The sequence below is a fragment of the Haliotis rubra genome, unplaced genomic scaffold (assembly GCF_003918875.1).
Source record: "Haliotis rubra isolate DU_JTF1 unplaced genomic scaffold, ASM391887v1 Scf23, whole genome shotgun sequence".
NCBI classification, from domain to species: Eukaryota; Metazoa; Mollusca; class Gastropoda; order Lepetellida; family Haliotidae; genus Haliotis; species Haliotis rubra.
In genome coordinates, this window is record NW_025766336.1 from 3,085,684 (window position 1) to 3,100,394 (window position 14,711).

A 14,711-nucleotide genomic window follows, 5' to 3' on the forward strand; every position below is an offset into this window, starting at 1 on the left:
GTAAAGAGGTCCCACAATGTAGGAAAGTCTGATGGTAGCATGGTGTCTTTTAAACAGACATTTCTCGTTATTTAAATTAGTTGTTCATTTTTTCGAAATGTCGGTTTTTTTATTCTTACTTAACTCCGGTGAGATTTTCGTAATTTGTATTATTTTCACATTAGTTTAAGTTTGTTTAAAAACTCGAAATTTTTGATATTTTGATTACAATTAAAACCGGAAATTTTGAGGGAAAACAAATGAAAGATTATAAAAAATATTTTAAATCAAAAGTAATATTCGAAGCAGGGACTAAATTCTGTTTTAACCAAATGTATTTATGGTAGTAGTTTCTCGTTTTTGAAATAACGAAAAAGTGCGATGCGAAATCAGTTACATGAATTTAGTAGGTGCAGGTAAAAGATATAATGAGGTACATACCTTTACACGCACTTCGTTCACCAGTAGGCGTTCTCCTTCTTTTATATCGCCCACATAGGAATTTAGTGTAAACACTGGTGCGACGTCGTTCACGTCGATGACATGGATGACAAGTTGTGCCGTTCCTCGCCGACCCAGGGGTGACTCGTTCTCATCAGTGGCAACAATGGTGAAGTCGTAACGACGTCGACGCTCGTAGTTGATGCAGTCCCCTTGACCTGGCGTGTCGCAAGGACTAACTCTGACCTGGACAGACCCTCCTAGCGGCTCTATCTTGAACCTTTGACACCAAACAAAAACTAGACAGATGAAAATAGGAATGATTAAGAGACTTTTCTATTTTAAAAAGTAAAGATAAAATCAAACTATTATAAAATTTTGCCAAAAAAATATGAGATTTGTATGGTTTATATCCATATTTGGCTTCGTTTTTTTATGACATGCAAAGTTATGACATATATGTATATGCAAAATACTTAAGGTTAATTATTACAGTCGCAATACATTATGAAGCCTAGTTGCGATTAATCACACATATCTAATGAACATCCAGGTTAGAATTGATCTTCAGTAACCATGCTTGTCGTAAGAGGCGACTAACGGGATCGGGTGGTCATGCTTGCTGACTTGGTGGACCAATGTCATCGTATCCCAGTTACGTAGATCGATGCGCATGCTGTTGATCACTTGATTGTCTGGTCCATACTCGATTATTTACAGACAGACGTTATTTTGCTGGAATATTGCTGAGTGCGGCGTTAAACAACCAACCAAAAAGTAACCATCTTAACCTTAGAGTTGAGTGGAACATTAGAAATGGCGAATACTGACAGTCAAAGCTGAATTCATCCCGCTATCGTTCATAGAATACCTTTCAGACTCACTACCCAGCAGCCTGTAGATAATTCCCGTTGTGCCCATGGATCCCGAGTCTGGGTCGGACGCCTACAATGAAATTAGTTAAAAATACAGCATCATGTATTTCAGTAAGAAGCGAAAGGGGCTCACAATTACTATACTTTTCTGTGCGTGTGTGTTTACATGTGCGTACGTGCGGGTGTTTGTGTGTTTCTCCTTGTCTGGACTTTTCTATATGCAAACCCACTGAAATACCATACTGCTGTTTAACATTATGAGTAGGTCACTGGTTGATGACCCTCTATGTTTGTGTATGTTCCCTGAGCACCTGAATGTTAATTTTGAACTGTTTGAAGCACGGGTATCGGATCATAATCAGGAGTACCAGAGTAAGGCAAATACTAGTAGTCAATACTAGATTTCCAGATGACATAGAATCTAGCAGACGACAAGAGAAACAAATTTAGAGGTATCTCCCTTCCATCGATTTGCATTTGCAAAACATCGGTAATTTCCGTACATCATATACGTGACTCAATTATTCGAGATAAAGAATTACTAACACGAAGTATCAAATGAATTCCCACAGTTTGGCATTCCCAGCGGGTACCATAGAAAGTGTTACGCGCTTGTAAGCAGGGTACATTAAAAATAACAGAAGAGCCCTCAGCCAATCAGAAAAAGACATTTATGTGTGAGGTAAGATAAGGGTATATTGGTTGCCAGCCGACCACCGTTTCTCAATCCTCCTAACCGACCCCAAGGTCATTAACAAGATCATAGTGTGTTTACATGCTTATATATGTGCGTTCTAGATGTTTAATGTCTGTGTTATGTGTTAAACGTTGAATTGTATGGTCCCCAGGGAGTTGAGATTGACAATACGATGTGCCGTTGATATTGACATCCAGTGAACGAAGGAAAAACAAAGCGCCTTTGAGCAGCTGAGCTGAGCTGGATATCGGCGCTGTACAAATGTCAGTATGTATGTATGTATTCTGCGTTAAAACTGGAATGTATATTTTATTGCTGTTTTTTTTAAAGCAATATTTCTGTACCATAACAAAGTAAATTTGAGCCTGGATAGTATTACGGAATACAGGATCCTCATAGCCTACTCAGTAGAGTCCCCTACAATACTCCATACGTATCTACCGCCTCCGTGGTGTAGTGGTTAGAGCGGAAGGTCGCGGGTTCGATCCCCGACCACGTCATACAAAAAGACGTTAAAATATGGTACTTGTTGGTCCCTGCCTGTGCTTGGCATTAATGGGTACAAAAAGGACTGGCCGGCTCTGAGTCAGTATAATGTGTCTGAGTGGAGTATTCATGCTTAACTGCGGCATGGTATTTCAGTGAGCTAGCATTATAAAAAAACAGCTTAAATCTGGGCTAGTAGAAGCACCCACACATACACACGCATGCACTTCGTCATATGAGCGAAATATTCTTAACTGCGACGTTAAACCCCATTTCACCTCACCTCACCTGACCTCACCATACGTATGTGTTTCATTGACGAGGTCTCTGTTGTTTACTCAACTGAGGGGGCGGTGGGGTAACCTAACGCTGAAGACCCGGTTTTAATTCCCCACATGGGTACAATGTGTGAAGTCAATTTGCTGGAATATTGCTATAAGCGGCATAAAACTAGACCCACTCACGCACCTGGATGTAACTGATGATCGGAAAGTAGCCAACGTCGTTCTCCATCACAGAAGTATTGTAAACAATCTGGGAGAACCTCGGGGTGTTGTCGTTGACATCCAGGACATGGATAGACACTTTGGTCGATCCGGTGTTAGGCTGGAAGCCACCTTCTGCAAACTTGTTCTCGTAGGCAATTATCTGTGCAGGGAAAAGGTAAAAAGGTCGTGACATCATCAATCGGGACAAATGAAATACATGTTGGTCGCCTAGTAGGACCACCTGGTGTCCTTGGGTTAAGAGTGAATTAAGATTTACAGTCACATCGGCAATATTTCAGCAATATCTCTGTTTTCTTGAGTAAAGACTGAATTAAGATTTACAGTCACATCGGCAATATTTCAGCAATATCTCTGTTTCCTTGAGTAAAGACTGAATTAAGATTTACAGTCACATCGGCAATATTTCAGCAATATCTCTGTTTCCTTGAGTGAAGACTGAATTAAGATTTACAGTCACATCGGCAATATTTCAGCAATATCGCTGTTTTCTTGAGTAAAGACTGAATTAAGATTTACAGTCACATCGGCAATATTTCAGCAATATCTCTGTTTCCTTGAGTAAAGACTGAATTAAGATTTACAGTCACATCGGCAATATTTCAGCAATATCGCTGTTTTCTTGAGTAAAGACTGAATTAAGATTTACAGTCACATCGGCAATATTTCAGCAATATCGCTGTTTCCTTGAGTAAAGACTGAATTAAGATTTACAGTCACATCGGCAATATTTCAGCAATATCTCTGTTTCCTTGAGTAAAGACTGAATTAAGATTTACAGTCACATCGGCAATATTTCAGCAATATCGCTGTTTCCTTGAGTAAAGACTGAATTAAGATTTACAGTCACATCGGCAATATTTCAGCAATATCGCTGTTTTCTTGAGTAAAGACTGAATTAAGATTTAAAGTCACATCGGCAATATTTCAGAAATGTCTCTGTTTCCTTGAGTAAAGACTGAATTAAGATTTACAGTCACATCGGCAATATTTGTTTCCTTTGTATTACAAATCCGAGGACACTACGTGTAGATACCATTTTCATGGACTAGCAATCCTCGGATAAATTTTAGGACGTAACATCTATGACACCGGGTGTTTGTCATGATGAGTTGACACTTTAACTACTTGCTCACAAACAAAGCCATGATATACATACCCTGAGCTCGAATAGTCGGTTGCCACTCTCGTAGTCAATCTTTGACGTGTCTATGACTTTAATACCCCCGATATTTCGACCGGAGCCATTAACTGGGAAGACCGCGAAGACATCTTGAAAGTTGACCAATCGAACATCATAGCTGTTGGCTGGATACTGGTAATATAGAACAAACACAAGCACTCGTGAAATACCTGGATTCTCAGTGGCAACTAGTCTAGGTGCTGGTTGTACTAACAGTACTTCAATGGCATATTTTTAGTACAACCACAAATGAGCTGAAATATTCTTTCATGGGACAATATTTCAGCAATACCATAAAGAAAACTATGGTACACAATTTTAGCACATTAGCAGATATTTAGGATATAAAGCGAGATTATCTGGATTTAAGGGGAGGGTTACTTCTTAAAGGGGGGTTGCAGTGGAGATGAGGGAAGGGTCACCGAAAATATGAAGGTCCTTTGGTCAAAACAACTAATATACATATTTCATGGTGGCCATGTGAAAATTGACATGTTATAATGGAATTTGAAGTGTTTTGTTTTCTTATTGTCATATACATATATGGCAGTCATAAAACAGCATCTGAAACTGAAGAAGATCCGGGGTAGAATAGGTCTTCAACAAGCCATGCTTGCAACAAACGGTCAGGCTCGCTGACTTGGTTGACACATGTCATCGGTTCCCAACTGCGCAGATCGATGTTCATGATGTTGATCACTGGATTGTCTGGTCCAGACTAAATTATTTACAGACCGCCGCCATATAGTTGAAATATTAGTGCGGCGTAAAACTAAACTCACTCACTCACTCTGATACTGCAATACATGAACGATCCCGAAACACGGCTATCACCGACAACTAGCTTCATAGCGGTAACACATCTTGAGTAAGTAGACTATCGAAATAGTGTCAACGAAATTTGTAACAAGTTGGCTGCTACTGTCTATTGGTCTTTACTTATTAGTTAAAGGTCACATGCAACCAAAAAATCAAACATAATTAAAACACAATTATAACTTCTTCATGACATATAATATGCATTGCTGATTATGAAAAACAAATAAACAAAATTATAAGCGTATAATCGCAAATCAAAAGTGCAATATTTTGTACTTGGGTTTACCTCCCTCGAAACGAAGCAGCCGGGATACCGAACCCAGTAAGAGCGGGTGGGTGTGCACTCAAGTGTAACGGCTGGTTCATTAGCAGATGCCGCCTCCACGGCTCATTGTGTGTGTATATATAGAGATGTTGGGTTTTGTAAATACATGCTCATTTTTTGTTTATAACATTTTGCAATCAACAGACATCATAACATGTCATGTGTTCAAGTATCACACCTGCCTGTCTGTGAAATTCCATAATGTGACAGAGACCGAACTCGGGCCATAAATCAATGCGATTTGTTTATGGTGTATAGCCTGATTGGTGTTAAGTTCAAATTGCATGTGGTCAGTGATCGCAGTTGTGTATTGAATATTGTCATTAGCAGACAGGCAGGCAGACACACAGGTGTCAATAAAACAAGACATTGAGTTTTGTCTGTGACAGCGACATATCTATATCACAGTTAGAAATTGTGTCAACGCTAAATAATGACATTGCCTTTAGTATCGAACTGAGAAAGTGACTCGGTAAGAAGAACGTGTGGTGAAATAGACAAATGAAATTATATAAACAGTTTATTTACTGTCATAACATATAAAAAGCTCGCGCCTGTGAGATATCAACAAAACATTATGAAAATAGCTCACACCAAAGCCTTCACCGAGTATTCACCAGAAAGCCCGCTTCCAAGTTTCGCGAACCTATTTCACTGCGCACGTGCTATGAGCGCAGCCCAGCTGTTGAAACCCGTATTCCCCAGAAAAGTCTGGGGAAAATTAGTGAAACGTTTGAACTCCGATTTCGCGCGTTTTATACCGAAAGGTATCAGAATCTGCAAAGTTGTGTTTTACGTTGCATGTGACCTTTAAGCGGTTGAATTTACACAATCTAGAACACATACCCCATAAAATATACAATTCACAAATCATTATGATGCATTTGCCATTTTGGTTGGTGCTGAAAGGACCCGTATTGTGTCATGACAATCCACACAAATTAAACAACATTAAGTAAAGACTTATGCTACGCTGTGTCGTTATTGGTAATAATATTAGATCCGTTAAGATCCGGCTTAGAACTGGTCTTCAGCAACCCATGCTTGGCGTAAGAGGCTCGTTGACTAGGGTGACAACAAGTCATCGTATCCCAATTGCGTTGATCACTGGATTGTCTGGTCCAAACTCGATTATATACAGACCGCCGCCATATAGATGAAATATTACTGGCCCCGGCGTTAAACAACAAACAAACAAAAATTCGTTAACACTTGTTAACACGAAAAGGTACTTGTCTTGCTCTGCTTTTAGTTCAGACAATATTTTCAGTTGGTCCAATTGCTAACATGATATCACAGCTATATCTAACTTACGCCATCCAGATCCGTTATTGTGAGGGCGATGCCTGGTACGGCTGTGCCGTTGGGGATGTCTTCGTAGATGGAGGTGTTGTAGTTAGCGTTGCTGAAGGAGGGGGTCTGGTCGTTTAGGTCTTGCACATCGATCCGTATCAGTGCCACAGCGGTGGTCTCGTTGTTGTCCCCGATCTCAATTGGCGTGGTGGTGATGTCGATAACTTCTTGAGCCTTAGAATACAAACATAATTTTTGGATGTTTTGTGTTCCTTTTCCTTCTATATTCAGGCGCGTAGCAAACCAATGTTTTCGTGTAAGCCCGATAGGTTGCAAAGCTTTATATTTAGATAGTACTGAGGGCTTGCCCAACCGTTTTACCAACAATCATGTGTAAGCCCGGGCTTTTGTTCATAATGGTAGCTACGCCCCTGATATTTTAGGATCGGATATAATCTTATAAGTTGTAAATAGTGTTTGATAAATATCTTTTCGGAACACTGTCTGTGCATCATATTAATCTAAACATGAAAAACTTGCAAATATGATGCTTCATCATCGGCCATACACTAGATCATCAATCAAAAACCTGAACATGGTAAATAACATAATTCAAAAGGTTTATCTACCACTATTACAGTTGTGTGGAGAACTTTTATCAGTCCATTAACTGTTTTAGGGGATTTCACTTTGTTAGTTCCGGTTATCTTGTATTATCTGCATATTAGTTCTCTGGATACCATTTCCACACCCTAGTTATGCCAAGTGCAGCCATACCTTGATGCAAAGTTTAAGACCTCTTATGACGCTAGCACTCTCCCGGTCAATATTTGTCTTTGTGGATATAGATCCGTTAATGAAGTTCACGGTAAACATGTCCTCAGCGTCTGCATTAAAAAGAAACCTTAAATTGTCAAAATAAATAAATACATAAATAAATAAAACATGCCCTCACCATCTGCATTAAGAAGAAACCTTAAATTGTCTAAATAAATAAATAAATAAATAAATAAATAAATAAATAAATAAATAAATGAATGAATGAATGAATGAATGAATGAATGAATGAATGAATGAATTGATGGATGGATGATAAATGAATGAATGGATGAATGAATGAATAAAGATATCCTCAGAATCTGAATTCAGAAGAAACCTTAAATAAAAAATTAAAAAAAGAAAGAACCTTTTGACCAAAATGTGATTGATACACCTAAAGCTGTATCTTTTTGGAGGGCAGACCTACATACATGTTAACGTATGTGTTTATAAATGGCATCACCGTTTCTGCTCGAGCTGTCTGTAGGGCAGCGAGTGACGTTATAGCGAATAGGGCGAGGGTTTGTAGTGTCTCCATCATTCGCTGTGACGCTTCCGATTACAGTGCCCTGCAACACAAACATCAGTAAAAAGCGTTCTTAAAGAAGCACTTGAGATGAGTCCATGAACTTTTACAATCATGTTAGTCCTGCACTGTTGCACTAGTGTAGAACTTCTATTCAACTGATACACACGACAAGAGCACACAGTCGATCGCCTACTTTGTGGGTTGCTTCCCTTCCACGTAACGATATTAGAATATTGTACTCGTTGGATGGTAAAGGTGGATATCTAAACAATCCTCTCGGACTTACCTATGCAACGTGAAACTGACAGAAATGATATAACTGAGTGATAACAATGCCGGGCCTTTCGTTAATCTGAACTTTGTCAATAAAAATAAAACTATGAATCACTCCACCATCACCCCTCATCCCCCACCCTCCATCGTCCGGAATCTGGGTTGTCCGGTTTCACAAGGTTTTACTCTCTATAGTGTGTTACAGTGTAATAAAGGCGGAGACTCACTATGGGGATGTTTTCTTGAATAGGGACATTCTCCGGGACGTAGCTGAACCTCGGCGGTGTGTCGTTCACATCAGAGAGGATAATCTCAAAACTCTGCATGCGTGACATTCGGCCATCCTGCAAACATGGTTAAATCATATACTGATGTTTCCACATTTGGTAATATGAGGTCCACCCAGCGCCTGCTATATGTACAGTGGAATCTTTGCATTGAGAATGATTGATTGACTTTACGGGCTGTACAGTAGTTAATGTGATAAGGGGTCTGAACCGCCTTTAATGCATTTCAAGCACGGGGACCGAAGCGTGTAAATACGTGTATATTCGAAGGTATTCTTATTTATTTTTATGTTTTCACATTTAAGTAAAATTCATTCTTCTAAAAGTACAAGCTCAAGGTCATCCATGAGTGAACGGAGGGCTACTACTATACTGACCGTCGTGATAAGTGGCAACTGGTAGGTAGATCGTGTTTCATAGTCCAGGCCTTTAAGAAGTTTGATTCTGCCCAGCCAGTTCTTGTTGTTAGTCTCCATCACAAATGGCTGGAACGTGTTGCACGCTTCCACGTACTGCGAAATAAGTACATTAAATCAGATTCGCATGTTCCAACTGTAACTTTAAAACAATAAGCTGACATTTTGCTCTTTTTTATTGTTGCAAACATCTGTACAAACGTATCTCAGTATTGTGTAAGTGGATGGCGAATGGTGACGCCTGCAGTCGTCTTGCGCCATAGTATACTGAAAAATTACTAATGCGCTTGCTCATGACTTAGCCCAGGCATACTGTCTTGTATAATTTAACTAAAGAATCTACCCGTGGTATAATCTCATGACCTAAAACCACATGTATGCCATACCCAAATGACATAAGTATGCACATTAGATAACCGCAAGTGTGACTTTGTTCAGTGAGACTGTGGTTTGATGAAGCTAAATGTCAATTAAATTATACCAGAGATATAATCAAATGACACAGAATCGTTTCAGTTATTCTGCAAAGGTCTGTTCAACTGTTATTTTCAAATAATCCAAGGAACATTTTTGTCAGCGAATCCATATGCCATTATGAGCAAATCAGTTTGGTATAACAATTCCATAAAAACTGATGGTAAGCTCATATATATCGCACAGTGGCATTATGCCAAAAATGAGGTTACTGGTTATATTTTGGGGTTCAACACGGCAATGGAAACTACACATCACTACGCAGGACACTATACGTAAGATTCGGACAGGTTTCCACAGTTCATTTTTATACATTTATTTCTCAAAGGGGGAAGAGAAGTGTAAAACTCTTCATTCGTATTTTCAACATGGAAACTATCAACTTCGTCCGGTTACCTCTGCGTATGTTATTTCAGTGCTGTTTGGATTGGCCAAGGTGGCGTTTGGCTCACACGTAACCACTATAAGGCCGCCTTTGAAGTCTTTGTCCTCGGCTCTAAGATTGCTGATGACGTCGGTGCCGATGGAAAAGTCCTGTAGATAACGACAAGAGGTAAACGTCATGTACCACCGGTAGTTACAGATGTCGCGTAGCCTGGTGTTATGCTTGTTGCATGTTTACACTCAGCAACAATCAAAATATATGAATGCAACTCTTCAAACAATGGAGTATGGACCACACAAACCAGTGATTGCGATTATGTTTGCTTGTTTGTCTATCTGTCACTTTGTTTTACCAGCTGTTTGTTTGTTTGTTTGTTGTTTAACGCCGCAGTCAGCAATATTCGATCTATATGGCGGTCGGCTGTAAATAATTGAGTTTGGACCGTACAATCCCGTGATCAACATCATGAGCATCGATCTACGCAGTCGGGATAAGATGACATGCATCCACCAGGTCAGCGAGCCTGACCACTAGATCCCGTTAGTCGCCTTTTCCGACAAGCATGGGTTGCTGAAGACCAATTCTAATGGGTGTTCTTTAACTATATGCACGGGGTTTATGAAAGAGACGAAATGAAGTACTACCTCTGGGATAGTCTGCCGATATGTGTCTCGGAGAAAATAAGGTGCGTTGTCGTTGGCGTCCACTACCTCTATGGTAGGCCAGACTGTTTCCTGCAAGAAGACTTCATCCAGAAAACACCTCCAGGAAACAGCTTTCAGTGAAAAGTAACGTTACATAACATTGTTTGTTACATAATGCGAAGGTGTAAAATGATAGGAAACAATGGCCACGTATAAATAATGTAAAAGTGTATGAAAATCATTATCACAATTTATTGCAATTATATACGTGTGTTGATCCATGTACAAGGAAATCATCTACAAAGTATAAGATGGTCCAATCTGGGGTAAGAAATATATTGGAAATATACTCAGATGGAATAATAATTATAGACTTATGAATATTACCACAAGACCATCGCCGTCAATGGCACTAACTCGAACTGTGAACTTCTTTTCCTGAAAAAAAATAGAAAAAGAAAATGTAAGAATGAAATCATTCGCTTGTTCAAACACAGCGAATACATATCGAATATTTTGAGTGATTGAGTGAGTTTGGTTTTACGCCGCTTTTAGCAATATTCCAGCAATATTACGGTGGGGGGCACCAAAATGGGCTTCAGACATTGTGGGGAGTCGAACCCGGGTCTTCAGCGTGACGAGCTGACGCTTTAACCAATAGTCTACCTGATCGCCCCATATCGATGTGCTAGAAAGGTAATGCAACCATTGTTAATGACATATCATCGCTGTGATTGTCATATTATTTTACACTTTGAATGTTCTTTTTACCTGCTGACAAAGCAGTTTATTCTTATCTTCTACTGATGAGCTTGATATGTTACAGTACAACCAGAAATTATTGAGAATTTAAAGATTGTAAACATTTTTTTATAAAAAAAACTCATTACTCACGTATTTAATGTGAATATTAGCAGAACATAACTCCAGATTCAAAGACAGGTGAACAATAAGTATTTTGTCAAGTCACCATGGGTAGCAATGCAGGCTTCAATGCAGGGGCATACTACTGATCAAAGAAGTTAGAAAGTCGTGGTCCATGCTGTCCCAATATCGGACCACCTCTTCTTTCATTTCAGCAATATTTGTCAGATTTTTCTTATTGACACTTTCCTTCATAAGTCCCCAAACATTTTCTATTGGATTTAGGTCAGGGCTATAGCTTAGCCAATCTAATAATGTCATATTTTGGGTCCGAAACCAGGCCTGTAAATGCTTTGAACGATGTTTTGGGTCGTTGTCCTGCTGGAAAATCCAAACATTTCCATAGAACACGTGAGCAGATGGAAGTAAATGTCCCTCGAGAATATCTGTGTACCGCTCACTGTTCATATTCCCTTCAAATACACAGAGGGGCGTTGCCCCTAACACAGATATGCCACCCCACACGTTAAATTTCGGGCTGTACTTTGGGCGCTGATATAAAGGTTTTTCAGTTTGTTTGGTCCGGAATTTCAGTGTATTATAGGAAACAGCCACACAGAACTTTCATCTGAGAAAATCACATTGTCACAGTTAAAATTTCTATGCTGTAAGCACCAGGTCAACCTTTGCTCCTTTTGTTCAGGTTTCATGATCGGTGATGGAATTCCTCGACTTTTCTGCCAACCCATTGCATGCAGCTCAGTTCTAATTGGCCCCTTACAGACAGCCACAGTTCCTCTATCAATCATATCCAGCCTTAAGTTTTCTAAACTCCTTCGTTTGTTTTTAGAAACAAGAATACCAAGCCGCCTCCTGTCACCGACAGTCAATTTTCTGGGCCTACCTGCGCCTCCCTGGTGCTCATTGACATATCCATTTGCAATATTTTTCAAAACACGATAAACAGTGGACAAAGGGATGCCTGTTCTACTTGAAATGACTTTAGCTGATCTGATGTCCTTGTTATAATACTCTAAAATCAACTTCCTCTTCTCTAAATCATCCATACTGAGGATCACTGAAAATGTCGTCTGCTAGCAAGTACACAAAGGGGGATAACTCTTCACAAACTAATGAAAAAGGATTAACGGAGGTGTCTCTCTTGAATGAAACCAAGCACTTGATAGCTGGCCAAGGTTGTTATTACTCGAAATCCAATTAAACATATTCCTAAAATTCTCCATAATTTCTGGTCAAATACTAGGCACATAAAGAAACTGTGCATACAAAAATTTAAAATCTAAATGTATCAAACCTGTGTAGACACGTAAGGATTTAAACTCAGAGATTAGTGACATGTATCCAACATGCATGCACGTATCACGTTCCGTGACGTCAGTGGTTTCGTCCTTGAGACTTGCAATACGTTGTTGCAAGTGCATTCCGGGAAAGAGAAACAGAGCAAATGAATGCCACACAATACTGTCACTTTGGAAAGCTCAACCCCTGCCCTTGCGATCGTTCAAAAAATTAAACGGCTATTGAAACGCATAGCATGCCAAGGCTCACGTCTGCACAACGTCATGAGGCCACTGGGATGGTCCGTGGGGGGAATGTCTCAACGACAAGTGGCTGCACATTTCCACTGCCACCGGAACACCATTTCTGCACTGATGAGACGCTACAAGAACACAAATGACGTCATCGATCGGCCACGTTCTGGACGTCCACGTGTAACAACGCCAAGACAGGACAGATGGATAAGGGTGACCCATCTTCGCCACAGGTTTCAGACTGCAGTGATGACTACCAGAACCATCCAAGGACTTCGCCGTATCCACCCCAACACAGTTCGACAACGTTTACGTCATCATGGGATCAGACCACGACGTCCTGCCATACGGCCTATCCTGACACAACGTCATCGACAAGCTCGCCGAATGTGGTGCCGAAATCATGTCCGCAGACCCTTGTTTTGGTGGAGAAATGTTGTTTTCACAGATGAGTCCAGGTTTAACATTTCCCATAGTGATGGACGTCAACGTGCCTATAGACGCGTGGGAGAACGTAATGCACAGGCCGGTGTCTTGGAGAGGAATCGCTTTGGTGGTGGTTCCGTGATGATTTGGGGTGGAATAACAGCACGCCAAAGAACTCCTTTGGTGATTGTTCAGGGCAACTTAACTGGTGTGGGCTACAGGGATCAGATTCTTCGACCTGTGGCAATTCCTTTTTCTGCAACGTCATGGCCCTGGGTTAACATTCCAACAGGACAATGCCCGCCCTCATACGGCAAGGGTTGCTATGGATTTCTTGCAACACCACAACGTTGACTTACTGCCTTGGCCTGCAAATTCACCGGATCTCTCCCCGATAGAGCATGTTTGGGACGAGATGGATCGACGTCTACGCCGTCTTCCTCATCCGCCAGATAACGTCCTTGACTTTGCAACAGAACTTGAGAGAATCTGGCGTGACATCCCACAAGCCTTCCTTGCACGTTTGATAGGCTCTATGCGTCGTCGATGCACTGCTGTTCTCAATGCCGATGGTGGACATACCCGTTATTGAGCTTGTGACATGGTCGTTTGACCCCTGTCCCGGTTGTGGACTCGTGACGTCATTGTGATTGACTTTTCAATTGAAATTCTCCCGACTTGTTATGGTCTCATGATCCCTCCATTAAAGTTTATATGTACCTTTGACATTGTTATCGTACTTATCAACTGGGATAATATTTTGACAATGCACAGTTTCTTTATGTGGCTAGTATACTATACAGTATATGTGCACATACGAAGAGGAATGTTTAATGAGAGATACTATGCTTTCTCTCGCTCTTGTTACATGTGTTACTTACTAACAAAATTCATTCATTTACGAATGAAGCAAGAAGCCACTATATGTTATATAAGTGAGAATCCCGATTTACCACACTTCCCCTAGGCCCTGGGCCTTTTATAGTAGATCGGGTAAGAATCACGATTAACCACACTTACCCTAGGCCCTGGGCTTTTCATAGTTGATTGGGTGAGAATCACGATTTACCATACTTACCCTAGGCCCTGGGCCTTTCGCAGTTGAGAGTGAGAATCAAAATTTACCGCACTTACCCTAGGCCTCTGGCCTTTGGCAGTTGATCGGGTGAGAATCAAAATTTACCACACCTACCTGAGACTTTGGTCCTTTCGCAGCTGATCGGGTGAGAATCACGATTTACCACACTCACCCTAGACTTTGAGCCTTTCACTGTTGATCCGGTGAGAATCAAAATTTACCCCACATACCCTAGACCTTGGGCCTTTCGCAGTTGATAGAGTGAGAATTAAAATATACCACATTTATCCTAGACTTTGGGCCTTTCGCAGTTGATCGAGCGAGAATTAAAATTTACCCCACATACCCTAGGCCTTGGG

At 40.5% G+C, this 14,711-nt stretch overlaps 1 protein-coding gene across 3 annotated transcripts in view; it reads right to left on the reverse strand.

The window, feature by feature from the left end:
- Positions 1-14,711, reverse strand: part of LOC124278004 (cadherin-87A-like) — a 48,217-nt gene that overhangs the window by 28,397 nt on the left and 5,109 nt on the right. For all 3 annotated transcript variants that reach the window (XM_046713733.1, XM_046713732.1, XM_046713731.1), the window contains exons 5-16: positions 10,819-10,869; positions 10,432-10,521; positions 9,799-9,936; positions 8,890-9,024; positions 8,453-8,569; positions 7,887-7,992; positions 7,382-7,491; positions 6,626-6,838; positions 4,144-4,299; positions 2,947-3,126; positions 1,292-1,365; positions 421-700 (exon numbers count right to left, since the gene is read on the reverse strand). In XM_046713733.1, the coding sequence (XP_046569689.1) occupies positions 421-700; positions 1,292-1,365; positions 2,947-3,126; positions 4,144-4,299; positions 6,626-6,838; positions 7,382-7,491; positions 7,887-7,992; positions 8,453-8,569; positions 8,890-9,024; positions 9,799-9,936; positions 10,432-10,521; positions 10,819-10,869 (1,650 nt within the window). The remainder of the gene's footprint in view (positions 1-420; positions 701-1,291; positions 1,366-2,946; positions 3,127-4,143; positions 4,300-6,625; positions 6,839-7,381; positions 7,492-7,886; positions 7,993-8,452; positions 8,570-8,889; positions 9,025-9,798; positions 9,937-10,431; positions 10,522-10,818; positions 10,870-14,711) is intronic.